The sequence below is a fragment of the Chiloscyllium plagiosum genome, unplaced genomic scaffold (assembly GCF_037043375.1).
Source record: "Chiloscyllium plagiosum isolate Xiang-an unplaced genomic scaffold, Cpla_swu_hap1 HiC_scaffold_7, whole genome shotgun sequence".
Classification (NCBI taxonomy): domain Eukaryota; kingdom Metazoa; phylum Chordata; class Chondrichthyes; order Orectolobiformes; family Hemiscylliidae; genus Chiloscyllium; species Chiloscyllium plagiosum.
In genome coordinates, this window is record NW_028270145.1 from 18,683,370 (window position 1) to 18,709,234 (window position 25,865).

General features: G+C 44.9%; 1 protein-coding gene across 1 annotated transcript in view; it reads left to right on the plus strand.

The window, feature by feature from the left end:
* Positions 1-241: 241 nt before the first annotated feature.
* ndufa10 (NADH:ubiquinone oxidoreductase subunit A10) overlaps positions 242-25,865 on the plus strand; it is a 67,446-nt gene continuing 41,822 nt past the window's right edge. Inside the window, exons 1-5 of the mRNA XM_043693102.2 lie at positions 242-337; positions 1,684-1,852; positions 2,761-2,976; positions 10,331-10,417; positions 15,339-15,460. Coding sequence (XP_043549037.2) covers positions 272-337; positions 1,684-1,852; positions 2,761-2,976; positions 10,331-10,417; positions 15,339-15,460 — 660 coding nt within the window. The 5' untranslated portion in view covers positions 242-271. The remainder of the gene's footprint in view (positions 338-1,683; positions 1,853-2,760; positions 2,977-10,330; positions 10,418-15,338; positions 15,461-25,865) is intronic.

The window sequence follows — 25,865 nt, forward strand, 5'->3', positions numbered from 1 at the left end:
GTCGTGGGGTGACAAATTTTGGGGTGAGTTGTTGGGGGACTGGAAATGTAAAGAGATTTGAGAGATCTTGAAGGGGCAGGTCAGGTTGCTGGGGCGGGGCAGGGGAGGGGCACTCAGCAGTGGGTGGAGGTAGGGTACCAGTGAGGACACTGTGGGGGCTGTTTGTTGTTGGTTGTGCTGCGAGCAGGCACCGCGCAGGACGCCTCTGCGTCACCGAGTGAGGAAGGACCCCCCCCCCCCCTCCCCCAGCGACAGCCAACGGCCGGACAAGATGGCGGCGCGGAGGCTGTTGGCGACGGTGGCGGCTCGGGGAGTCCGAGAGTCCCTTCAACGCGGGGTCAGTGCGGTCAGGGCCCCCGTAGTGGGAGGGAGAGGGGAGAGTGAAGACTCGGAACAGGGGGAAGAGAGAGAGAGAGATTGATTGATCGATCGATCAGGGAAGTGTCAGGGGCAGGTGGAGGTCACCGGGGAAGGGACACAGAACACACAACGAGGCGTTAAAGAAAAGAATTTAGGGGGAAAAACACTAAAATAAAAACCGGCTCACGGGTTAGGGCACCAAGTAGAATCTATCGATGTCAGGGTTGTTGTTTTTTTTCAGCTGGGAGACCCAGGAGTCACTGTGTTGCATTACCAGCTGTAACCCAGACCCTCAAAACCCGAGAAGGCTCCCAGGGAGGAGGGCACGCCAAGAGCAGCTCGGCAAAAGTGAGGACTGCAGACGCTGGAGATCAGAGCCTAGATTAGAGTGGTGCTGTAAAAGCACAGCAGGAAGGGCTTTTGCCCGAAACGTCGATTCTCCTGCTCCTTGGTTGCTGCCTGACCTGCTGTGCTTTTACAGCACCACTCTGACCTTGATGCCAAGAGCAGCACCAGACCTGTCTCAACCTGAGGGCTCAAGCTTTGCCAAGTGACAGGTGCCAGTGTTGGACTGGGGTGGACAAAGTTAAAAAATCAGGTCGCTCCCTGATAAAGGAGCAGGGTGCTGAAAGCTTGTACTAAACCTGTTGGACTACAACCTGGTGTCATGCGATTCTTAACTTTGCCAAGTGACAACAGGTGACAGAGCCGGGCAGTCCCACAACCAACTGACGGGTCAGATCTGCGCTGCATGGTCCTGCTGCATCCGGTTGTGAATGGCAGTGGGCAATTCATGAGTTAATTGGGGAAGGAGGAGGAAGAGGCTTCACAAATGTCCACATCCTCCTCTTTGGGGGAGCCTACCCATTTTCAGTGCAAAGATAAGTACTTGAATCTCATTTTCAGCCAGTGTTGCTGAGTGGATGACACATCTCAGCTTTGTCAAGAGATCCTCTGCATCAGAGACGTCAGGTTTTGACCAATTTGATTCGTGTCACATGATATCAAGAAAGAGCTGAAGGTTTTGGTACTGAAAAGGTGGTGGATGCTGACAGTATTCCTGCAATAGTATTGAAGACTTGTGCTCCTGAACAAGCTAGACCTATAGCCCAAGCTATAACTATTCCAGTGCAGTGACAACACTGCTATTTAGTTGGTAGTGTGAAAGATTGCTCAGGTTTGTCCTGGCCACAACCGAGCAGGAGAAATCCAATCCAGCTATTTATAATCACTGAGAACTAGTTGATAAAAGCTGTGTGAAGTTAAGGGTGATGTGATTACCCGCATCGCTCTCAATCTGTGTATTTCTGCTTTGGGTTCCAGGCTCGAATCCACACAACGTCCCACAGAGAGCTGAGGTATGGCTGGTTGGCCTACATGTTGGGTGAAAGAACAATGCGAAAGTTCAAGGACAACAGTAAAATCATCACCATTGATGGAAACCTTGCTTCTGGAAAAGGTGCCTTAGCAAAAAGTTTGGCTGAGAAACTAGGTAAAATGCTGAGATTGCTTTATTCTTTTCTCAGTAAATGTTAAATAGCTCTATATTATTTGTTGCACCATTTAAGTTATAGATATAGTGAAGTTGATGTTAGTTGTTGTGTAGTTGGATAATAAATGCTGAAACATATTGCTTATAATCTCTCGAAATGTAATCTCCTGGAAACTTTGAATGATCACAAATAAACTGAAACATATCCCAGCACTATAAGTGCACTCAAGCTGGCCCTGCTGTTTTTGAGGGCAATAGGCACCATTGACTGCATTTGCTCCAGGTAATTTGGTTTGAAAATTATTTTGCTGCTCTCTTCCTAAACAGGAACTTGACTAAAACTTCTAAATTTTCTGTGATGTGCTACAATCATAGTAGGGACTGTTAACATTTAATGAGAAATTCAGAAATCCCAGTGATTTAATTGAAAGAACCAGAATCATAAAATCTCATAAGTTAAAACAAAGCAATCTTTGTGAGGAGAAAGTGAGGACTGCAGATGCTGGAGATCAGAACTGAAAATGTGTTGCTGGAAAAGCGCAGCAGGTCAGGCAGCATCCAAGGAACAGGAGAATCGACGTTTCGGGCATAAGCCCTTCTTCAGGGCTCTTTGTGAGCCCTCTCTGGATTGCCTCCAGTGCCAGTATATCTTGCCTTTGATAAAGGGCCTAAAAGTGTTCACGGTATTTCAGCTGTGGTCTTGACTAATGTCTTGCATAGTTTTCTTTATTTTACAACATTATTAGTTCACAGTAAAGCTATTTTATACAATGCAATTTTCTGTAATTATAAAGATTATTTGTGAAGTAGTTTCTTTACCGTGAAATGCTTTAGATGTCACAAAGATGTAAAATATGCTAAATGACTGCAAGTATTTGTCTTTTTTGAACACTTTTTGCTTTCTTCAGACATGTTGTATATCCCTGAGGTTGATATTCATTACTGGGACTGGAAGACAGGTGACGGCAAGAAGTTAAATTCTGCATTCAATGGTAACTGCAGTGTGGAGAAGTTTTATACTGACCCCAAATCTCCAGATGGAAATTCCTATCGGTTGCAGAGTTGGCTGTATCACCTTCGCACCCTGCAGTACTCTGATGCTCTGGAGCACCTTCTTCAAACAGGTGTGGAATTGAAAACAAATTATTCATTTTTCGTACAAAAGCCAGCAGTGCAGATCTAAGTATTCTGGTGTGGCAGTTTATTTTCTGTTAAGAAGGAGCAATTGTAAATTCATTTCTTTCTGGCTACTGATACTGAAGGGTATTCTCATAAGATATTCAGAGTTTTACCTTTCAAGAGTTGAGCCTGGATTTCTATCAAGGTAGAAGGACCAGGGAGTCTTTTAAAATTAGTGAGTCACTCCAGCGTCTGTAATCCTGACTCTATCCCAAATCTTTCCAGTTTTCAGTACCTTTTCTTTTTGGATGAAGCTTGGTTCAGGTCTTGAGGCCATACCCAGCATTTTAGACCTGGCCTGCTCCATTGTAGGTTTGTGAGATCTCAGCCAAGACTGCATAGTGAATCTTGGTTGAGAGCCCAGAAATTCATTAGTGTGGTCAATCACCCAAGCCCCAGGTAATTTACAATATTCATTTACATAACAGGTTTCAGGTGCTCCAGTTTTTGCCATTGATACACTTAATGGTAAGGTCCTAGGGAGTGTTGCTGAACAAAGAGACCTTGGAGTGCAGGTTCATAGCTCCTTGAAAGTGGAGTCGCAGGTAGATAGGATAGTGAAGAAGGCGTTTGGTATGCTTTCATTTATTGGTCAGTGTACTGAGTACAGGAGTTGGGAGGTCATGTTGCAGCTGTACAGGACCGAATCAACACGGACATCTACTGACCGAATCAACACGGACATCTACTGACCGAATCAACACGGACATCTACTGACCGAATCAACACGGACATCTACTACAAACCGACCGACCGAATCAACACGGACATCTACTACAAACCGACCGAATCAACACGGACATCTACTACAAACCGACCGACTCCCACAGCTACCTGGACTACACCTCCTCCCACCCCGCCCCCTGTAAAAACGCCGTCCCATTCTCCCAATTCCTTCGTCTCCGCCGCATCTGCTCCCAGGAGGACCAGTTCAAAATACGCACAACACAGACGGCCTCCTTCTTCAAGGACCGCAATTTCCCCCCCGACGTGATCGACGATGCCCTCCACCGCATCTCCTCCACTTCCCGCTCCTCCGCCCTTGAGCCCCGCCCCTCCAACCGCCACCAGGACAGAACCCCACTGGTCCTCACCTACCACCCCACCAATCTCCATGTACAGCGCATCATCCGCCGTCACTTCCGCCACCTCCAAACGGACCCCACCACCAAGGATATATTTCCCTCCCCTCCTCTATCAGCTTTCCGTAGAGACCACTCCCTCCGCGACTCCCTTGTCAGATCCATACCCCCCACCAACCCAACCTCCACTCCCGGCACCTTCCCTTGCAACCGCAGGAGGTGCAACACTTGCGCCCACACCTCCCCCCTCACTTCTCTCCAAGGCCCCAAAGGAAACTTCCATATCCGCCACAGATTCACCTGCACCTCCACCCACATTATCTACTGCATCCGCTGCAGCCGGTGTGGCCTCCTCTATATTGGGGAGACAGGCCGCCTACTTGCGGAGCGATTCAGAGAGCACCTCTGGGCCACCCGGACGAACCAACCCAATCACCCTGTAGCACAGCATTTCAACTCCCCCTCCCACTCCACCGAGGATATGCAGGTCATTGGACTCATCCACCGCCAAACCACAACAACGCGACGGTCGGAGGAGGAGCGTCTTATCTTCCGACTGGGAACCCTCCAACCACAGGGGATGAACTTGGACTTCACCAGTTTCTTCATCCCCCCTCCCCCCACCTTGTCTCGGCCGAATCCCTCCAGCCCGGCACCGCCTTCCTGACCTGCAGTCTTCTTCTTGACCTCTCCGCCTCCACCCTACTCCGACCTATCACCCTCACCTTGACCTCTTTCCACCTATCACATTTCCAACGCCCCTCCTCCAAGTCCCTCCTCCCTACCTTTTATCTTCTCCTGCTGAACACTCTCTGCTCATTCCTGAAGAAGGGCATGTGCCCGAAACGTCGAATCTTCTGTTCCCTAGATGCTGCCTGACCTGCTGTGCTGTTCCAGCAATAAAGTTTCAGCTTGCAGCTGTACAGGACATTGGTTAGGCCACTGTTGGAATATTGAATGCAATTCTGGTCTCCTTCCTATCGGGAAGATGTTGTGAAACTTGAAAGTGTTCAGAAAAGGTTTACAAGGATGTTGCCAGGGTTGGAGGATCTGAGCTACAGGGAGAGGCTAAACAGGCTGGGTTTGTTTTCCCTGGAGCATCAGAGGCTGAGGGGTGACCTTATAGAGGTTTACAAAATTATAAGGGGCATGGATAGGGTAAGTAGGCAAAGTCTTTTCCCTGGTGTTGGGGAGTCCAGAACTAGAGGGCATAGGTTTAGGGTGAGAGGGAAAAGATATAAAAGAGACCTCAGGGGCAATGTTTTCACGCAGAGGGTGGTACGTGTATGGAATGAGTTGCCAGAGGATGTGGTGCAGACTGGTACAATTGCAACATTTAAAAGGCATTTGGATGGGTTTATGAATAGGAAGGGTTTGGAGGGATATGAGCCGGGTGCTGGCAAGTAGGACTAGATTGGGTTGGAATATCTGGTCGGCATGGACGGGTTGGACCGAAGGGTCTGTTTCCATGCTGTACATCTCTATGACTCTATGACACTTGTATTGCTTTTTAAGTGCAAGGACTTACCATTAAAATTAGTGGAAAGTTATGAATGTTTAGTTTTGAAGAATATTTTACTCTTGTTGTGGAATTCATTTATTATATTCAATATATCGTGGGCCAGTGGGCTTGGGAATGCTGTATGGCTATCATGGAGAATCAGAGGTCATGGAGTGGCATAGCGCTATTTATGGGCTTGAGTTGCTCATTGTGTGAGACTGTGGGGAGATGAACGGTGAAGATTAGAGAACTGTTTTTATTATAACTGGGATGAAGTCCCACTACATCAAAGTGGGCCTTTAAACAGAATGACACTGAAGTCTCTCAACTCAGCAGCTGATCGCTCACAAGAAGTAGGTGAGAAGACTAAAGGTACTTTATCATAATATTCCAAAGTTTTTTGACTCCAGGATTATCCGTTATGGTTTGGAAATGTAAGCCCATCATTTAAGGAAGGTGAGAGAGAGCAAAACCATTAAATTATAGGTCTATTTGTCACATTATTTGGGGGAGAGTTCTCAAAATCTACATAAAGTCAGTAACTGAGCACATTAAATGAGAGAAAACAAAGAGCAAGAAGCATTTGTGAAGAAGAGCTCATGTCTAGTGAACCTAATTTAAATTTCTGAGGAAGTAACCAAAGAAGTTGTGCGAGGTCTATAATTATTTGGGAACTTGAATTGTAAAGTAGTGGGAATATTTTTTTGGTTTTCAGTTCTATAAAGGTGTCTTGTTTTCACTTAAGTGTTAGGAGTTTTTTTTAGCAATAGGTTGAAACAGAATTTCTAAGAAATCATGTGACTGAAGCTAAATGATGAGGCCACTTACCTGATGAAATAATTGCCAAATGTTTACAAAGTTCAGTATTTATGACCTAGAGGAAGAGGCTCGAAGCAGGTTAAACTTAGAAGAAAGCATGCGTACCAGGAGTTGTGCTGTTCTGCAGCCTGAAAATAGTCAAAGTAATTGGGGAAAAAAAACGTCCTGATAGAGTTCTATGAGAAAAGTCAGTGATTTCAACTGCCTGTGTGTCTCAGGCAGAGGCAGAGAGAACCATAAGTGATGGATAGGAATAGGAAAGAGTGGATAGGAAAGAGTGAAGACAGTAATTTGTTGAGTGTCTCTAAAAGATCTTGCTGAGATAAAGAAGTCAATTTTTTTTCTCCCGATGACAAAATCTTTACTTTTTTTCCCCTTTCCTTTTGTGCTTCATAAACCTATTGTTCTTTAGTTAAAAGTGCAATGGCAGCTTCTTGTGAAGATGTCCTGTGTGAAACACCGTGGTAACCAAACTGCAAAAATAATCCCCAAGACAGATTTTTCACTGTAAAGTCTGAGTTGCTCAGTATTATCATAACACAGTAGACAGGGTAATGTCAGTAAATATTAGCGAGTTTTGACAAGATTTGTAGCTCAGGTTGAGGTTCTGGATGTAGATTTGCTTGTTGAGCTGGATGGTTTGTTTTCAGACGTTTCATCACCCCACTAGGTAACATCTTCAGTGGACCTCTGGACCTTCCAGCTCAGAGAGCAAACCTACACATCAGTAAATATTCATTACTATGGAATTTCAGAGGTCATTTCATAAGATTCAGAATAAGTGACTGTTAGCTCAAAACAAAGATCATAAAATTGAAGATAAGTGAGTAACCTGATTTATAGATTGGGCATGCAGTCAATGACAAAGTGAAGGGATTATGCACTCATATTGGCAGAGAGAGATTTATGGAGTTCTCCAGGGATTGTTATTGTGACATTGACTATTCATTAAATTTGTTCAGGATTTGAATATTTGCTGTTGACGCGACTCTGCATTGCAAACCAGCCTTGCAGCCAACTGAGCTAACTTAGCCCCATTTATACCTTAAATTGTAAAGAGGAGAAACATTCACTGCATCAAAATGAAGCCCTAGTTGGATCACATTTAGAGCAGTTTTGGGGAAAGTGTGTTACCTTAGATGAGGTATAGTACTGATTTCCCTGGGCACCAAGACTTAGATTGACAAGTGATTAGATGTATTAGCTTTTTTTTCCTGGGTTTTGATTGCAAGCAGAGCTATTTCAGGTTCTTAGGATTTTGTAAGGAATTGATAGGCTAGTTAGAAAACTTTTCTGCTCATGACAGAGTCTTTGGCAAGGAGACCTTACAAAGTCGACCAAGCCTTTCAAAAGTGAAGTTTGTGAACTCTTCTTTCCACAAAGGCTGGTCGATGTGTGGAATACTCTCCCATAAGGCACAGTATAGGCAACTTCAAAACTTTTTTTAGGCTAGTCTAGGGTAGACAAACATAAAGAGCTAATACTATTGGATTGTATTGATATACAAACCATGAATGCAGTGAATGGTAGAACAAACCAGAGGAGATGAATGGGTCTCCATTTTTTTATGTTCCATACTTGTTACTGCCAACTGGGAGTATTGGTGCCAAGAATATTTCTTGAACCTAATGTTGCCACCATTTCTGTACACAGTTAAATTTCCAAACAAATATTAGTGTAAGTGTGGTGACTTTTATTTCATGTTGAAGTTTATATGTTTACATATAGTTAAATATACTTGGCAGTATAAATTGGGACATTTTCACTATTTTCGTGCAAAGTATTGACCCTTCTTGAGATGTGTTTCTGTGATTTCTGCTTGCTGCCAGTTCAGTGATGTTATTCATCATTTGTGGATGAGGTCATGCATATGACCTCTTAGAACTAAGAGCAGCAAGGAGGGGACATGAAAAGTCCTTAGTTGGAAGGATTAGGGAAAACCCTAAGGCTTTCTATAGGTATGTCAGGAATAAAAGAATGATTAGGGTAGGAATAGGTCCAGTCAAGGATAATAGTGGGAAGTTGCATGTGGAGGCTGAAGAGATTGGGGAGACACTGAATGAATACTTTTCGTCAGTATTCACTCAGGAACAGGACATTGTTGCCGATGTGAATATTGAGTCACAATTAATTTAGAATGGACGGCTTTGAGGTATGTAGGGAAGAGGTGTTGGAAATTCTGGAAAGGGTGAAAATAGATAAGTCCCCTGGGCCTGATAGCGTTTATCCTAGGATTCTCTGGAAAGCAAGGGAGGAGATTGCAGAGCCATTGGCTTTGATTTTTATGTCGTCGTTGTCTACAGGAATAGTGCCAGAAGACTGGAGGATAGCAAATGTGGTTCCCTTGTTCAAGAAGGGGAGTAGAGATAACCCTAGTAACTATAGGCCGGTGAGTCTCACTTCTGTTGTGGGCAAAGTCTTAGAGAGAATTGTAAGGGACAGGATTTATGAACATCTGGATAGGAATAATGTGATCAAGGATAGTCAGCATGGTTTTGTGAAGGGCAGGTCGTGCCTCACAAACCTTATTGAATTCTTTGAGAAGGTGACTAAGGAGGTAGATGAGGGTAAAGCGGTAGATGTGGTGTATATGGATTTTAGTAAGGTGTTTGATAAGGTTCCCCATGGTAGGTTACTGCAAAAAATACGGAGGTATGGCATTGAGGGTGAGTTGGAGGTTTGGATTAGGAATTGGCTGGCTGGAAGAAGACAGAGGGTAGTAGTTGATGGGAAAGGTTCATCTTGGAGTGCAGTTACTAGCAGTGTTCGGCAAAGATCTGTTTTGGGACCATTGCTGTTTGTCATTTTTATAAATGACCTGGAGGAGGGGCTAGAAGGTTGGGTGAGCAAGTTTGTGGATGATACGAAAGTCGGTGGAGTTGTTGACAGTGAGGAAGGATGTGTCAGGTTACAGCGGGATATAGATAAGTTGCAGAGCTGGGCAGAAAGGTGGCAAATGGAGTTCACTGTAGGTAAGTATGAGGTGATTCACTTTGGTAAGAGTAATAAAAAGATGGGGTACTGGGCTAATGGCCGGATACTTGGTAGTGTGGATGAGCAAAGGGATCTTGGTGTCCATGTACACAGATCTCTGAAAGTTGCCACCCAGGTAAATAGTGCGGTAATGAAGGCATATGGCGTACTGGCTTTTATTGGTAAAGGAATTGAGTTCCAGAGCCCTGAGGTCATGTTCCAGTTGTATAAGACTCTGGTGCGGACTCATCTGGAGTATTGTGTGCAGTTTTGGTCGCCATACTATAGGAAGGATGTGGAGGCACTGGAACGGGTGCAGAGGAGGTTTACCAGGATGTTGCCTGGTATGGTAGGAAGATCGTATGAGGAAAGGCTGAGGCACTTGGGGCTGTTTTCATTGGAGAAAAGAAGGTTTAGGGGTGACTTGATAGAGGTGTACAAGATGATTAGGGGTTTAGATAGGGTTGACCATGAGAACCTTTTTCCACGTATGGAGTCAGCTATTAGATTAGATTAGATTAGGTGTTGAATGGGTTGCGATTGCCACAGGAAATTTGGTGATTTGTGTCCCCTCAAATCCCATGACACTGAGACAAGAAATGGTGCCCACTTTTGAAGTCAGACAACAACTCAACTTGACCACTCAAGGACTCGCTAGATAAACTCATTTCGCCAGTAAAGGAGTTTAAATTCAGCTTTTCGTGATTAAAGTTGATGTATATTATGAATCGCTACCAAGGGTTGATGCCATTTTGATAACAAATGTAAGGATTGGGGTCATAATAATGATAAGGGACATACATTTTCCAAGTAGAAGCTGCAAATTTGAAGGATTCTGACTGCTTTTTTACCATATAACCAATTAACAGGATAAGCATTTTCAATGGACTTTGCATTTTAATCTGTTTGTGTTTGCACCTTTAGGGCAAGGTGTTATTTTGGAGCGGTCGGCCTACAGTGATTATGTTTTTCTCGAAGCGATGTACAAACAAGACTATATCCAGAAGCAGTGTAAGTTATACCATTTTGCCACAACACTGTTATGCACAGTTTGCATTCTCCAACTGCTGAGAAAAATTTATTTGAGCTGGATGTGGCTTGACATTTTTATTGTCCTGACTCCCTGTTGGGTTTTCAGTGGTACTTGCAGTGTTGCCCAACTTGCTACTCTTTATTTGAGAGTCTGTGTTAATAGGTTTCTTAATTACTGCAAAGTGCTGAGACCTATCTTTTACAATTGTGGAATGGCTGAGTCAAATACAAAATTGACTAGAAGCAGGTTATACTTTCTTTTCAGTGCAATACAAATTGTTTAGAGCACAGAAAGTGACTTTTCAGCTCATTCAGTCAATGGTGTTGCTCATGCACCACACAAGCCTCTTCCTACAGTTCTTCATTGAATCCTATTAATGTGTTCTTGTTTATTTTCTCTCTCTTATGCTTATCTAACTTTTGCTTAAATGCATCTCCACATTTATCTGTTATTATTGAGTTCTAAGGTTCTTGCCATTCCCAGGGGTAAATAAAAATCTCCTGAATTTGTTTTTAGTTTGATTGATTGTGTAATGATTATCTTAGGTATATGGCCCAAAGTTTTGGACCCCACTCCAGTGCAGGTTTAACACAATTTCTGTTCAATTCTAAACCTCCAGAAGTAAACTGCAAAGTTTTGTTTTGCTTTTTGATGGCTTTAATAACTGTTATACGTGGTTCTGTCTACCCTGCCAAATTATTCCATGATCTTAAGATATAAGAGCACTAACCTGTTCACGTTTTCCTGACATTTATACCCTCTCTCTTCTGGTATCATTCTTGTAATCCTGTTTTGAGTACATCTTCTCCAATGTCCCATAGTTTTGCATAATAAGGTGACTAGAAGTGTTTACAATACTCCCAAATCTTATCTAACCAAGGTTCAACGCAGGTTTAACATGATTTCTGTTCAATTCTAATCCTCCAGAAGTGATCTGCAGTGTTTGGTTTTGTTTTTTGATGACTTTAATAATTGTTGTAGATGGTTCTGAAGGGTTTAACACTGAGGAAAGCTGTAAGCACTACCCATTATACAGATGTCATGTGGACCTGTAGGTAGAAAGCTGAGGATCTCAAAGGATTGAGGTCTACTTTGGGCTGCTTCCAAGTCCCTGTAGCAATGTCTACCATATCTGTGTAACTTATAACTAGTTGCTGACATGCAATAAACTATATCTTGTTCCCCAGTGAAGGCTTTTCTAAATTGACAAGAAAGTGATTCTCCTGTACCATCCTAGACTAAACAGCCCCTATAGTTTTCTACATTTAAAGAAGATGGTGGCATCATGAGCATGTAGCTGGCATGCATTGCTATTTTTAATAAATAATGTGCCTGCGTTCCCAGATTCCTCCTCTTAATTTCATCACAAACTTTCCAAGGAGTTTCTGACTTTCTCATTCTTTGAATAAAATGTAGTTACTTGCAGTGACCTATGCTGAATTCATTTGCCAATTAAAAGCCTGTTCTCCCACTTTGTTGGTGTCTTCCTGTTTATTTTTCGAGTTTAGTTCTCGTCTGTGTGAATTACTTCTCCAAATTTAGTGTCATCTGCAACTTCTAAAATTGTTCTGCTTCCCAAGCCGTGATTATTTGTTTCAATGGGTGACCAACAGGGTCCCCAGCAACACACCTTGTGGGACTTTAAACCATTCGCTAATCCACGTAGCTACCTTTAATTCCAAAACTGCATTGATCCTTAGTTAGAGTACATTATTGAAGTTACTATTTTGTGTATATATGTTTTGTATATGAAAAGGAATTTAGGGACATAGAAATGGATACCTAAAGATTAACACAGCAAATAGTGCATTGATCCAGTGAATGGATAGCGTTTTCCTTCTTCCCAATACAGAGGAACCTTGATTATCTGCCATTTGATAGACTGAACTCTGGATTATCCAAACAAGATCTCAAGGTCCCGACGCGTGGCTAACTATGTTATCTGGCATTGATTATCCGACATTAGGTTAACTGAGCAAAATACTGCTCGCCTATGTCCTTCGGATAATCGTAGTTCCTCTGTAATTCCTTTCAATCATCAATTAAATGTCAAGTTGTTACAATGGTGTATCTAAGCCTGAAGAAGGTCTTTGCCTAATTACTGCACTAAATACTGTGATGAAATTTTTTTGGACCTATTTCTTGTGTGCATGCTATCAGCTGGCAGCTGTGGAGAAGTATACAGGGAGCATATGTTGCAGTGATATCTACATTCAAACAGATTCGTGGGATGGTAGGACTATCTCTTGAGGAAACATTGAGGAGACTGGGCTTATGTTCTCTGTGGTTCAGAAGAATAAGACATGATTTCGTAGAAACTTGCAAAATCCTTAAAGGGTTAGACAGGAGATGCAGATAGAATGTTTCCCCTTGCAATGGAGACTAGAACCAGTGGGACGGTCTCAGAATAAAAGGCAAGCAATCTTGGACTCTGATTGGGAGGAGTCTTTTCGCTTGGAGGGTGGTGACTCTTTGGAGGTTGCTGTTTGAGAGGGCTGTGGAAGCTCAGTCAATCATAGCTTCCTTCTGCACTGTAGGAATTCTATTCGGCCCATCGAGTCCGCACTGACCCCCTGAAGAGCATCCCCCCCCGACCCAGTCTCCCTCCACATAAAATAACCCCTTATTCCATGACTGAAGTGGTGAAGAAGGCATGTAACATGCTTACCTTTATTATTCGGGGCACTGAGTATAAAAGTTGGCAAGTAATATTGCAATTGTATAAGACTTTAGTCAGGCCACATTTGGGATATTATGCACAGTTTTGATTGCCACACTATACAAAGGATGTGGAACCTTTGGAGAGGATGCAGAATTAATGCATTAGCTTTCAGAAGAGGTTGGACAAACCTGGATTGTTTTCGCTAGAGTGTTGGACGTTGAGGGGTGATCTGATAGAAGTATATAAAATTATGTGGGACATTGTTAAGGTGAATCATCAGAGAAATACTAGAGGGGGAAGGTTTACAGTGAGGTGAGCCAGGGAAGTTTTTTCCAGGGGCATTAGGTGCCTGGAATGTACTGCTGCTGAGGTGGTAGAAGCAGATATGATAGCAAAATGTAATTGTCATTTGGACAGACACACGAATGGGCAGCCAACAGAGGGATATGGACCAGGGGACAGGCACAGGGGATTAGTTTTGAATAGAATCACGGTTGGCACAGGCACACTGGGCCAAAGGGCCTGTTCCAATGATGTACTGTTTTATGTTAACTGGAAAGGAAGGAGATGTAGGGTTACAGGTAGAAATGGGTAAAAGACTCCAGGTGGACTGCTCATTCTGGGAGCTGGTGCAGATACTGCCAACCTGAATGGCCTCATCCACATTGCAACAATGCACAATTCAGTAACTTGTCTGATGTAGGCTCAAATCAGGTTAAATTCAGTTAAGATTAAATAAACAGTGTTCAAGCAGGCCTATTCAGTTTGTTTATCCTGGCAAGTAACAGTTTCAACAATGTAAGGTATACCACTGGAGATCTTTCTGGGCAAATGCATAACCCAGAACAAATATGTTGGTGCAGTTTGATTTCTGTGGAATATAATCCCTTTGATACTGGGATCAAAAATATATTAGATCAAGTTGAATCAGTTGATTGTCACTTGAACCAACACAGAATACATAAGCACAGTATGAAGAGATTCATTCCAGTTTTACCAATTCGAAATGTGTCACGAAAACCACAATTATGTTTTGATTAAAACCTTTAGAGGCATTACAAGTATTTGGAAGTCTCAAAAGGGAAAGGCATACTGTAACAATAAACTTATTGAAAAGAACGTTACTGTGTTTTTTCATTCAAAGTTACATGTGAACCTGCCACAGCATTGAAAGATAATAGATTGATCTAATCATGAAAAATTTAGCTTGCCAAATTGCTCAATCATATACACTAAAATTATAGAATCCTTGCATTTAGCCCATCAAGTCTGCTCGAAACCTCCAAAGAGGATCCCCCCTCAGACCCAGCTCCCTACCCTATTCCCATATTTACCCACAAATCCTGCACATCCCTGGAGACTGTGGACAATTTAGCATGACCAATCCACCTAACCTGTGCATAGTTGGACTGTGGGAGGAAACTAGAACACCTGGAGGAGACCCGCGGAGACACAGGGAGAATGTGCCGACAGTCACCTGAGGGTGGCATCCAACCTGGGTCCCTTGTTTTGTGAGGTGGCAGTGCTAACCACTGTGTTGCCAGTGCTTCAATATGTTCAAGATAGAGATCGATAGATTTCAAGTTATTCATGATTTTGAGGGATGTCTGTGCAATGTGGAAACATAGTATGAGATAGATATGTAGCTATGACCTAGAAAAACGTAAGTTCACAGGGCTGAATGGCTCATTGATGCTCCTATGTTCCAATACAGCTAAAGGGAAAGAGCACATGCTTGTTGTGAGGTTATCATTGGGTCACTCAGAATAGTTACTGAACTGTCAGTTTTTAGTCATTAGCCAGAATTAAGATGGAGAAGAGCAGCAGAATCAGCTCTTTGTAGGGCAAATGCTGCTGAGAAAGTGGCTGACAGCCAACTTATGTGTCGTTGGTGTTCGGAAGAAGCCCTAGGAGCCATTTGTAGAGCTCCATAAAGTTAGAACACAGGAGTAGTGCTGGAGAGCTGATTAAGATGGTCTACTGCAAGACGAAGAAGGTTTGACCCCAAAAGAATGCTGCTTTGGCTGGTTTTGAGTGGTTAAAACTCTTGAGAAATCCTGGGAACGTACAGGTTTGACTGAGGATCCAGGAACGATCACAGAAGCTGGAAGAAGCTCAATGACCCAATAATTATTCAGTGATGCTGCTTACCAACTGGCAGTTAGCCTAAGTCGGCAGCTGCAGTCTTTGTTAGATCGTAACCCAGTCACTGTGGTAAAGTCCTTCTCTATTTTCAGGTATTGAACATTACAATGAACTCAAAGGAAATAGCATTTGTGAGTTTCTTCCCCCTCACCTTGTTATCTACCTGGATGTGCCTGTTGTGGAAATACAAAAGCGATTGAAGCAGCAGGGTGAGGTAAGGACTTTCTTTTTAACTCCTTTTGTTTTCATAGAGCTGTACAGCATGGAAACCGACCCGTCAGTCAAACTCATCGAGCCAACCAGAAATCCTAAATTAATCTAGTTCTATTTGCCAGCATTTGGCCCATATCCCCATCAACCCTTCCTATTCAGGAACCCATCCAGATGCCTTTTAAATGTTGTAATTGTACCCGCCTCAACCACTTCCTCTGGTAGCTCACTCTGTACACGCACTAGCCTCGATGGTTTCCATTATTTTGTATACTAATACCAGGGTATTACACATGCATTTATCTCAGGTCATTCATTGCGTATTTAGTATTTACAGAGGAACCTTGATTATCCGGCATTCGATTACCTGAACAAGATCACACGGCCCCGATGCTTGGCTAAACTGTGTTCTCCAGCATTTGATTCTCTGAGCATTTGAATATCTGGACAAAATACTCCCCGCTTGTGTCATTTGGATAATCAAGGTTACTCTGAAATAGAGAGGACACCAGTTTGGAGGTTGGTATTTTAATGAATTATTAAACTTCATGTACAATTTGGGGAGGGATTTGGAGATGCTTTGCTTAGTATCACAGGGCTGCTGTTTGATAGTTCCGAGAGGAGTACCTGTTCATAGCTCCTTGAAAGTGGTGTCCCAGGTAGATAGGATAGTGAAGAGAGCATGTGGTATGCTTTCCTTCATGCTGCAGCTCTACAGCACATGGGTTAGGCCATTTTTGGAATACTGTTTGCAATTCTGGTTTCCCTGCTATAGGAACGATGTTGTGAAACTTGAAAGGGTTCAGAAAAGATTTACAAGGATGTTGCCAAGTTTGGAGGGTTTGAGCTATAGGGAGAGGCTGAATAGGCTGGGGCTGTTTTCCCTGGAGCGTCGGAGGCTGAGGGGTGACCTTATAGAGGTTTATAAAATCATGAAGTAGTGGACAGGGTAAATAGGCAAGGTCTTTTCCCTGGGGTGGGTGAGTCCAAAACTAGCAGGCATAGTTTTAGAGTGAGGGTGAAAAGATTGAAAAGGGGATCTAAGGGGCAACTTTTTCACTAGTGGGTGGTCCATGTATGGAATGAGCTGCTGGAGGAAGTGGTGGAGGTTGGTACAATTACAACATTTAAAAGGCATGTGGATGGGTATATGAATAGGAAAGGTTTACAGGGATGGGCATGGGCCAAATGCCAGCAAAAGGGACTAGATTAATTTAAGATATCTGGTTGACATCGACAAATTGGACCAATGGGGTTTGTTTATGTATTGTACATCTCTATGACTCTTAAGTTACTGGGGCTGGTAATTTCTTGATTCCTTGCATCAGCCTCATCTACTGTAGATCAAGAGCAAAAACTGTGTCCCATTGTTTGTCTGTTAAAGCACATGATGTATGTCTTCAAGGTGTACGGGGCAATGGGTTGTTTGCATAATCTCCTCCCCAGTCCTGATCACGTGAGATTCTCAGTGAAGTGGCTGGCAGCTGTAGATTTCTCCTCGTGCATGAGATTGGAAAATATTCAACACAGTCGAAGCCTTAGGCTGAGAGGGTTACCTGCTTTAAGACTAAACTGACAGCATCTTTGCAGTTACCTGATTATACAGGCATCATAATGAAGCGTAGCATTTCCACAGCATGGATAGCTAGATTGACATTTGGAAAGCGCTGGGGTATCACTTTTCCTGCTTTGTCACCTCGGGATGTTTAAGCATGTTATAGGTATCTTCGGGATTGAGCTTGTCATCTCTTTGATAGCTCCAGTGGAAAAACTTGCCTTAACACTGAGGGAAGCTTCACTTATGCAACTGATTGGCTACAGATTTAACTTAGTGTCAGATGTAAATTTGTGTATTTATTGATACATCTAAAAGGATGTTAGCAAAGTACTTGAGGGAGAAAAGAAGGGATGAATATGCTGATGGTGTGATGTGGTGGAGAGTTGCTGGAGACTTATGTTAAAACTCCCTCGAAAGCCCAGATCAATGGGCAGAATGGCTTTTTTCTGTTTTTTCTCTGTAATATTTACGTAATATCTAGCCAGGACATTTATTTTGCTTCTTATCTCTCTGTTGATTGCACTTTTCCGTTCATAAACTAACCAGCAAGAAGTTTACTATTCTTTTAGCGTGGGGTGAATTTTCATGTTTACTAAATAAGGGATTTCAATACTGCATAATGAGAGTGTGGTGTACTGTCAGCCAGTTCGGCACTGACCACTCCCAGTCCATTTACCTTCTGACTTAAACTGGATGCAGAGATTTGCTCTTTGTAATTCTACTTTGCCATCTAATGAGCTTCAATCTCCTGCAGCAATACAAAGCTAAGGTAGTGATAACTGATGTTTGTGCAACTTCACTCGTCACCTTTCCACATCACAAAACTCTTCATAGGCAGACACATTTATAAATTGCATTTCCAATGAAGTTGAGCTGCTTAAAGGAATTTAGGTGTTCTGTAGGGGTGAGAAATAATAGGTAAGGAGAAAGATATACCTGATTCCCATGACAGTAAAGGAGGACAGAATTCAGTCACAGAGTGCTCCTTTTAGTAATATCATGGTTTGAAGGTCAGAAATCTTCTGGAAGTTGAAATGACTCTTTATCAAAGCCTGTTATCATAAAATTGAACTGACAAAAGTCCTTCAGTCATTGTTGAAGCTGTTCTCATCACTATTGAAAACACCTGTGGTGGTTATAGTTTTGGACATAGTACACACACTGCTGACTTTCCTTGGTCTTTTCATGCCAGTTGCACAAAACCACAACCGAAGCCCTGTGATTTTTAACACGGCTCTACCCACTGCAATTCTCTCAAGTTTCTTGAATTTTGCCCAGCTCTGATCAAACTGTGAATTTATGACCTAAAATTTGACTGATAACCATAGTTCAGTGATTTTGTTTCCCTCTCTAGGAGACAAAGTATTTTGTCTTTGTATCTCACAAAGAATCCTTTATAGGTTCCCTTGTTGCACTTTCTGAAACATGCTGTGCTTCAGTATATGTAAATGGCAGTTTCCTGGCTTCAGGTGTTTAGCCCCTCTTAATGCACGACAGTTATAGAAAATATAGTGCAATTTCACATTTTTTATGACTTAGTCATAGAGATAGACAGCATGGAAACAGATCCTTCGGTCCAACTTGTCCATGCCGACCAGATATCTCAACGTAATCTAGTGCCACCTGCCAGCACCTGGCCCATATCCCTCCAACCCATCCTATTCATATACCCTTTTAAATGTTGCAATTGTACCAGCCTCCACCACTTCCTCTGGCAGCTCATTCCATACGCATACCATCTTATATGTGAAAAGGTTGCCCCTTAGGTCTCTTTTATATCTTTCTCCGCTCACCCTTAACCTATGCCTTCTAGTTCTGGACTCCCCCACCTCAGGGAAAAGACTTTGTCTATTTACCCTAGCCATGCCCCTATGATTTTATAAACCTCTTTAAGGTCACCCCTCAGCCTCTGACAATCCAGGGAAAACAGCCCCAGCCTATTCGGCCTCTCCCTATAGCTCAAATCCTCCAACCCTGGCAACATCCTTGTAAATCTTTTCTGAACCCTTTCAAGTTTCACAACATCTCTCTTACAGGAAGGAGACCAGAATTGCACGCAATATTCCAACAGTGGCCTAACCAATGTCCTGTACAGCTGCAACATGATCTCCCAACTCCTGTACTCAATACACTGACCAATAAAGGAAAACATACCAAACGCCTTCTTCACTATCCTATCTATCTGCGACTCAACTTTCAAGCAGCTATGAACCTGCACTCCAAGGTCTCTTTGTTCAGCAACACTCCGTGGGACCTTACCATTAAGTGTATTAGTCCTGCTAAGATTTGCTTTCCCGAAATGCAGCACCTCACATTTATCTGAATTAAACTCCATCTGCCACTTCTCATCCCATTGGTCCACCTGATCAAGATTCCGTTGTAATCTGAGATAACCTTCTTCACTGTCCACTACACCTCCAATTTTGGTGTCATCAGCAAACATACTGACTATACCTCTTATGTTCATATCCACATCTTTTATATAAATGACAATAAGTAGTGGACCCAGCACCGATCCTTGTGGCACTCCAGTAGCACCTCGTTAGCCAACCTCCAGTCTTCTGTCACCTCACCTGTGACTATCGATGGATACAAATATCTCAGCAAGAGGCCCAGCAATCACTTCTCCAGCTTCCCACAGAGTTCTAGGGTACACCTGATCAGGTCCTGGGGATTTATCCACTTTTATGTGTTTCAAGCACTTCCTCCTCTGTAATATGGACATTTTTCAAGATGTCACCATCTATATCCCTACATTTTATATCTTCCTGTTTTATGCAGGTTTTCACTTGTTTCACACTCTATGTAACCTCTATGCATGCCAGTGAGATTCTTTCGAAATGTTGGTGTAATTCAATAGCGGGGAGATGTGAATATATTTTAGCATAATTTCTATATTATTTTGTTTCAGGATATTCCAGCCGAATTTTATGTTATCCTGAGGCAAGTCATAACTCTTCATGTTGATTTAGTTGCTTCAAGTGCACATAATACACTATCCAACAGCTTGAGTGTAGGCACCTAAATGAGTATTGATGGCTTTAGCATGGTAATTATTCCTCCATTCCTAGAGCTGTTGGTAAAATGTTGAGATTAACAGCATCGCTTCTGTGGATTGGTGCTTGATGATACACCTACCTTTGTTATTTTGCAGTCTTAGTTCTGCATTAGACAATTCAGTGGAGACAAGCTATGTCCCTGAAGAGAAATGATCTGGAGAGTTGAACTCATCTGTGCTCTTTAAGCAGCTGACGGTTGGGTGAAACAGCATCGGCAAAAGCTGTGGGGCAGACTGTTGTCTCCCTACCGTAGCACCCTGAAGGATATTGGCACAGTCCAAAGGAACAGAACTAAAGCAAGATTATGCTTATACAAAAATGAGCTTTTAAAAATTGAGATGAAGCTTCCTTGTCTGTGCATCAGAGAAGAAACCCTCCTAAAACTATCTAGGAATACTTTGACCTGTGACCATTCTGGGTAAAAAGGTGTTGGTTTTCAGCCTTTGGAGGGAACATTGGGAAATATCAGCTTGCCCAGTGTTCTACTGTATTTAGAGACTGCGAATATAAACCAGCTGAACATGTAATAAAATCATGACCGACCTGACGGTACATTGCTGTATTGTTAGAATTACTAGGTTTCACATGTCAAACCAATGCTCATATTCAAGTAGATGTGAAAGGTTCCATAACATTTTTGAGCTGTCAGTCCTGATCAACATATGTTTCTGAACTGATGCTAGTCCAATTGTTGGTTCATCTTGGTGATACTTCAGGCTCATTCCCGTACATGATGAGGTCACAGTTTTTGGCTGCAAAACTGCAGTGAATACTCTTCAAATGAAAAAATGCACCTGAAGTGCTTGAAATATCCTCAACATGATAAAAGGTGCTTTATGAATGCAGGCTTTTTCCTGAGCTAATGAATCCCCTGAAAGCTGCAAAGCTGTGTGAGAAGGCTATGTTTACGCTGGGTAAAGAAGGCAATTTGAAGATACTTGCCTTCATTGCTCAGTCCTTTGAGTATAAGAGTTGGGATGTTAAGTTGAGGTTGTACAGGGCATTGGTGAAGCCTCTTCCGGAATACTGTGTCCATTTCTGATCGCCCAATTATGAGAAGGATATTATCAAGCTGGAGAGGGTTCAGAGGATATTTACCAGGGTGTTGCTGGGTGTGGAAGGTTTGAGTTTTATAAAGAAAGGCTGGATAAGCTCCAATGGCTATGTCCACTGGAGCATAGAGGTTAAGAGGTGACCTTATTGAAGTTTATAAAATAATGAGGTATACATAGGGTTAATGGTAGTTGTCTTTTCCTTAAGATGGTGCATTTCAAGACTAGGGAGCACATTCTTAATTCTGGATCATTGGTGCTGGAAGAGCACAGCAATTCAGGCAGCATCCGAGGACAGGCAAAATCGACGTTTCTGGCAGGAATAAAGGCAGAGAGCCTGAAGCGTGGAGAGATAAGCTAGAGGAGGGTGGGGGTGGGGATAGAGTAGCATAGAGTACAATAGGTGAGTGGGGGAGGAGATGAAGATGATAGGTCAGGGAGGAGAGGGTGGAGTGGATAGGTGGAAAAGGAGCTGGGCAGGTCGGACAAGTCCAGACAAGTCAAGGGGACAGTGTTGCTGGAGGTTAGAAACTAGGATGAGGTGGGGGAAGGGGAAATGAGGAAGCTGTTGAAGTCCACATTGATGCCCTGGGGTTGAAGTGTTCCGAGGCGGAAGATGAGGCGTTCTTCCTCCAGGCGTCTGGCGGTGAGGGAGCGGCGGTGGAGGAGGTCCAGGACCTCCATATCCTCGGCAGAGTGGGAGGGGGAGTTGAAATGTTGGGCCACGGGGCGGTTTGGTTGATTGGTGCGGGTGTCTCGGAGGTGTTCCCTAAAGCGCTCTGCTAGGAAGCGCCCAGTCTCCCCAATGTAGAGGAGACCGCGTCGGGAGCAACGGATACAATAAATGATATTAGTGGATTTGCAGGTAAAACCTTGGATGTGGAAGGCTCCTTTAGGGCCTTGGATGGAGGTGTGGGCACAGGTTTTACAGTTCCTGCGGTGGCAGGGGAAAGTGCCAGGATGGGAGGGTGGGTCGTAGGGGGGCGTGGACCTGACCAGGTAGTCACGGAGGGAACGGTCTTTGCGGAAGGTGGAAAGGGGTGGGGAGGGAAATATATCCCTGGTGGTGGGGTCTGTTTGGAGGTGGCGGAAATGTCGGCGGATGATTTGGTTTATGCGAAGGTTGGTAGGGTGGAAGGTGAGCATCAGGGCCGTTCTGTCCTTGTTGCGGTTGGAGGGGTTGGGTCTGAGGGCGGAGGTGCGGGATGTGGATGAGATGCATTGGAGGGCATCTTTAACCACGTGGGAAGGGAAATTGCGGTCTCTAAAGAAGGAGGCCATCTGGTGTGTTCTATGGTGGAACTGGTCCTCCTGGGAGCAGATACGGCGGAGGAATTGGGAATACGGGATGGCATTTTTGCAAGAGGTAGGGTGGGAAGAGGTATAATCCAGGTAGCTGTGGGAGTCGGTGGGTTTGTAGAAAATGTCAGTGTCAAGTCGGTCGTCACTGATGGAGATGGAGAGGTCCAGGAAGGGGAGGGAGGTGTCAGAGATGGTCCAGGTAAATTTAAGGTCAGGGTGGAATGTGTTGGTGAAGTTGATGAATTGCTCAACCTCCTCGCGGGAGCACGAGGTGGCGCCAATGCAGTCATCAATGTAGCGGAGGAAGAGTTGGGGAGTGGTGCCGGTGTAATTACGGAAGATCAACTGCTCTACGTAGCCAAGAAAGAGACAGGCATAGCTGGGGCCCATACGTGTGCCCATGGCTACCCCTTTGGTCTGGAGGAAGTGGGAGGATTCAAAGGAGAAATTGTTAAGGGTGAGGACCAGTTCGGCCAAACGAATGAGAGTGTCGGTGGAAGGGTACTGTTGGGGTCGTCTGGGGAGGAAAGAACAGACCCCACCACCAGGGATATATTTCCCTCCCCACCCCTCTCCGCCTTCCGCAAAGACCGTTCCCTCCGTGACTACCTGGTCAGGTCCACGCCTCCCTACGACCCACCCGCCCATCCTGGCACTTTCCCCTGCCACCGCAGGAACTGTAAAACCTGTGCCCACACCTCCTCCCTCACCTCCATCCAAGGCCCTAAAGGAGCCTTCCACATCCATCAAAGTTTTACCTGCAAATCCACTAATATCATTTATTGTATCCGTTGCTCCCGATGCGGTCTCCTCTACATTGGGGAGACTGGGCGCCTCCTAGCAGAGCGCTTTAGGGAACACCTCCGAGACACCCGCACCAATCAACCACATCGCCCCGTGGCCCAACATTTCAACTCCCCCTCCCACTCTGCCGAGGATATGGAGGTCCTGGGCCTCCTTCACCACCGCTCCCTCACCGCCAGACGCCTGGAGGAAGAACGCCTCATCTTCCGCCTCGGAACACTTCAACCCCAGGGCATCAATGTGGACTTCAACAGCTTCCTCATTTCCCCTTCCCCCACCTCATCCTAGTTTCTAACCTCCAACAACACTGTCCCCTTGACTTGTCTGGACTTGTCCGACCTGCCCAGCTCCATTTCCACCTACCCACTCCACCCTCTCCTCCCTGACCTATCACCTTCATCTCCTCCCCCACTCACCTATTGTACTCTATGCTACTCTATCCCCACCCCCACCCTCCTCTAGCTTATCTCTCCACGCTTCAGGCTCTCTGCCTTTATTCCTGCCAGAAACGTCGATTTTGCCTGTCCTCGGATGCTGCCTGAATTGCTGTGCTCTTCCAGCACCACTGATCCAGAATCTGGTTTCCAGCATCTGCAGTCATTGTTTTTACCTCGTTGATTTTAATCCTACTGCGAATCCTCTTACAAGGATGCCTGCCTTGAAGAAGTTTTCCTCCTCTCTCTACAAGAATCTCAGGGAGTCTCTCTCCCACTGCAATTCCCAGGTCATTTCCTCTGCCCTGAAGCTCTTCAACCATGTCCTGAAACAAACCCGCTACTACAGCCACATTTGCTTCGTCAGTGCCTGCCTCCGTAACCAACTCATCCCACACGGACTCCGGACCACCTTTAAACCAGCACAGTTCGGACCCGAACAGGACAAACAGTACAGACTACAGATTCAAAAACACCAGCAACAGTTCTCCTTCAAGATCCTCCGCTCCACACTCGCAGCAATGCGCCGGCACCTAACCTCTCTACAGTCATCCCTGCCTCAGCTGAGGGCCACACTCTCTCAGAATTGCAAAGGACCCACTCTGTACTACATCCTCAGGAGAATCCATACTCTCAACAAACAGTATTTCAATTCCATCTCAAACATCAAAAACTGTAAGTACAACAAACTTTTATCTACCCACCTCCATAACCAGCGCTCCTCGAACATTCCAGAAGATTCCCCTGGCCTCGGAAACACCATTAGCCATGCGGCTGATACAGCTACCACCCCCACGCTGATTGATGATGTCACTTCTGCCCCCATCATGGCCACTCCCACAGCCACTTCCGCCCCTTACATCATCGTTGATGCCACACGCTCAGTGACTTCCACCACCCTTACTGCCGTGTCTGCCACCACTTCCGCCCCCACCAGCTCCACTCACCTGCATTCTGCTGACACGCCCCCCACAGACCCCACTGTCACTATCCCCACCCCCCAGAACCCCGAGGGGAACACTACCCCTGCTCCTGACTCTACCCCCATTCCCCCCACCATCACACCCACTCCAGGTACTGGCTCCAACCCCACTCCCAGCTCTACACCCACACCAGCTCCCAGCCCTGCCGAGTTTTCACCATCCCTCCAGACCTCCCCCTCACTGAGGACGAACGATCAGTCCTCAGCAAAGGACTCACCTTCGTCCCCCTCCGTCCACGCATCAATGAATTTAATACACGCCGTGACATCGAACAATTCTTCCGTCGCCTCCGCCTCCGAGCTTACTTTCATAATCAGGACTCCCGCCCATCTTCCGAGGACCCCTTCGCCCACCTCCAACACACTGCATCCACCTGGACACCCCACGCTGGCCTATTACCTGCCCTCGACCTCTTCATTTCCAACTGCCGCCGGGACATTAACTGCCTCAACCTGTCGACTCCCCTCCCCCACTCCAACCTCTCACCCTCACAACGCGCAGCCATCCAATCCCTCTGCTCCAATCCCGACCTCACCATCAAGCCAGCGGATAAAGGGGGCGCAGTGGTAGTCTGGCGCACTGACCTCTACATCGCTGAAGCCAAACGCCAACTCGAGGACACCTCTTCCTACCGCCCCCTTGACCATGACCCCACCCCCCATCACCAAACCATCATCTCCCAGACCATACAGAACCTCATCACCTCAGGAGATCTCCCACCCACAGCTTCCAACCTCATAGTCCGGGAACCCCGCACTGCCCGGTTCTACCTCCTTCCCAAGATCCACAAGCCTGACCACCCTGGCCGACCCATTGTCTCAGCATGCTCCTGCCCCACTGAACTCATCTCTACCTACCTCGACACTGTCCTATCCCCCTAGTCCAGGAACTCCCCACATACGTTCGAGACACCACCCACGCCCTCCACCTCCTCCAAGACTTCCGTTTCCCCGGCCCCCAACGCCTCATCTTCACCATGGATATCCAATCCCTCTGCACCTCCATCCGCCATGACCAGGGCCTCCAAGAGCACATTCTTAAGGTGAGAGGAGAGAAATTTTAAAAAAGACTTCAGAGGCAAATGTTTTCACACACGATTTGCGTGTGAGATGAATTTCCTGCGGATGTGGTACAATTACCATGTTTAAAAGACATTTGGATGGATTTGTGAATCAGAAAGGTTTGGAGGGATATGGGCCAGAAACAGGTAGTTTTGA